The sequence below is a fragment of the Blennius ocellaris genome, assembly GCF_963422515.1.
Source record: "Blennius ocellaris genome assembly, chromosome: 6".
In the NCBI taxonomy this organism is placed as follows: domain Eukaryota; kingdom Metazoa; phylum Chordata; class Actinopteri; order Blenniiformes; family Blenniidae; genus Blennius; species Blennius ocellaris.
Genome location: NC_137655.1, coordinates 25049917 through 25051170, shown reverse-complemented (window position 1 = coordinate 25051170; position 1254 = coordinate 25049917). Strand labels below are relative to the sequence as shown.

General features: G+C 49.8%; 1 protein-coding gene across 1 annotated transcript in view; it reads left to right on the top strand.

Annotated features, from left to right (window-relative positions):
* Positions 1–283: 283 nt before the first annotated feature.
* Positions 284–1254, top strand: part of LOC308131735 (POU domain, class 2, transcription factor 1-like) — a gene marked incomplete at its 5' end in the record, with an annotated part of 7734 nt that continues 6763 nt past the window's right edge. The window contains one exon of the mRNA XM_080498566.1: positions 284–316. Within this exon, the coding sequence (XP_080354692.1) occupies positions 284–316 (33 nt within the window). The remainder of the gene's footprint in view (positions 317–1254) is intronic.

Below are 1254 nucleotides of genomic sequence, written 5' to 3'. Positions count from 1 at the left end.
TTTGACAAGGACAGTTGGTTAGTTAATCAATGTTACTGTGTGACTGTACGCAGGAGCGTTGTGAAGACGTGACATAGTTGTGTATTTGGGATGTGAGTGGACAGTCGGACTAACGCTCCTTTTCTGAGTTGTGCTCGAGATCATATGAGTTATGGTTCTGAGAAATGTGTTGGACCTCAGGCTGTTCTCTCTCCTGGAGTCGCCACAGTGATGTGATCTGCATGTTTGACTTGGCACTACTTTCGCCACAGATGCCCTTCTTTTCACAACCGGAGGCGCCATTATGGGCCAGTGGGATTCAAACTCTGACTTTCCAGTGAGAGGCTCACTGGTTAAAAGTGAACTTCTCTTTTGCTCTGTCAGGAGAGGTATTTCTAAACGGAGGTGCTTCCGCTTGATTTGTTGATGAGAATGAGATGAATGTGTGAAGAGTCCAATGGTTCGTTTGCTATTTTCAAAGCAGCACATAAGCAGACGAGTCGTAACAGAGAAAACTTGAAATGTCTTCCTTCTACAACTCCAAATGGTCAATTTCTGCATCGTTCTCAATGTTGTCCAGTAGTTTGATTTGAGTGATTGAAGACTTCCAACAGCTCAGAAAAGGTCCTTGAGGAGCTGAAGCCCTGGTGGTTGGTTTGATTAGGTCAGCGTGTATGTAGATGCCTTTTGGCGGGCAGTGCCACAGGTAAAGCAGTTGATTGGGCCTCCAGGCAGGGTCAGTTGTTGAGGTTTAGGAAGCCCCTTCCCCCACAGACCACAACACAGACCAGCATTCCAGCCCGGCCGCCGGTTGGCTGGACACCTGGACCGCCCCCCCCCCAGGGGGGGGGCCGCTGGGCAGCTGGAGGAACTCCGAGGCACACGCTGCAGATGAAAATGAAATACTAATGGAATGTAAAGCTAATCTAAATATGCTAATCCCCCCAACACTTCATAAACATAGAGGGCCGCAGCCCGCCACCCACTTTCTGTCCTGGCTGAGGAATGCTGTAGCCACGGGGGGTCCAGCAGTAATGACGGGCTTTGCTGGATTAATGCGGAGTTATTTATTTCCGATTGAGCGAGTCCCCCCCCTCCCACTCCCTCATTTCCAGCGGTACAGTGGGGTCTCTGTGACTCCGGGAGCTGTTCTGAACCAGCAATCATGGTTAACGCCGTCCGTCATGCTAACATGCTCAGACCCGCCACTGACAGACTCGTACTGCATTCCGGGATATCTTCAGCCTTTTACCTGCTCTTAGCTAATTACTTTTT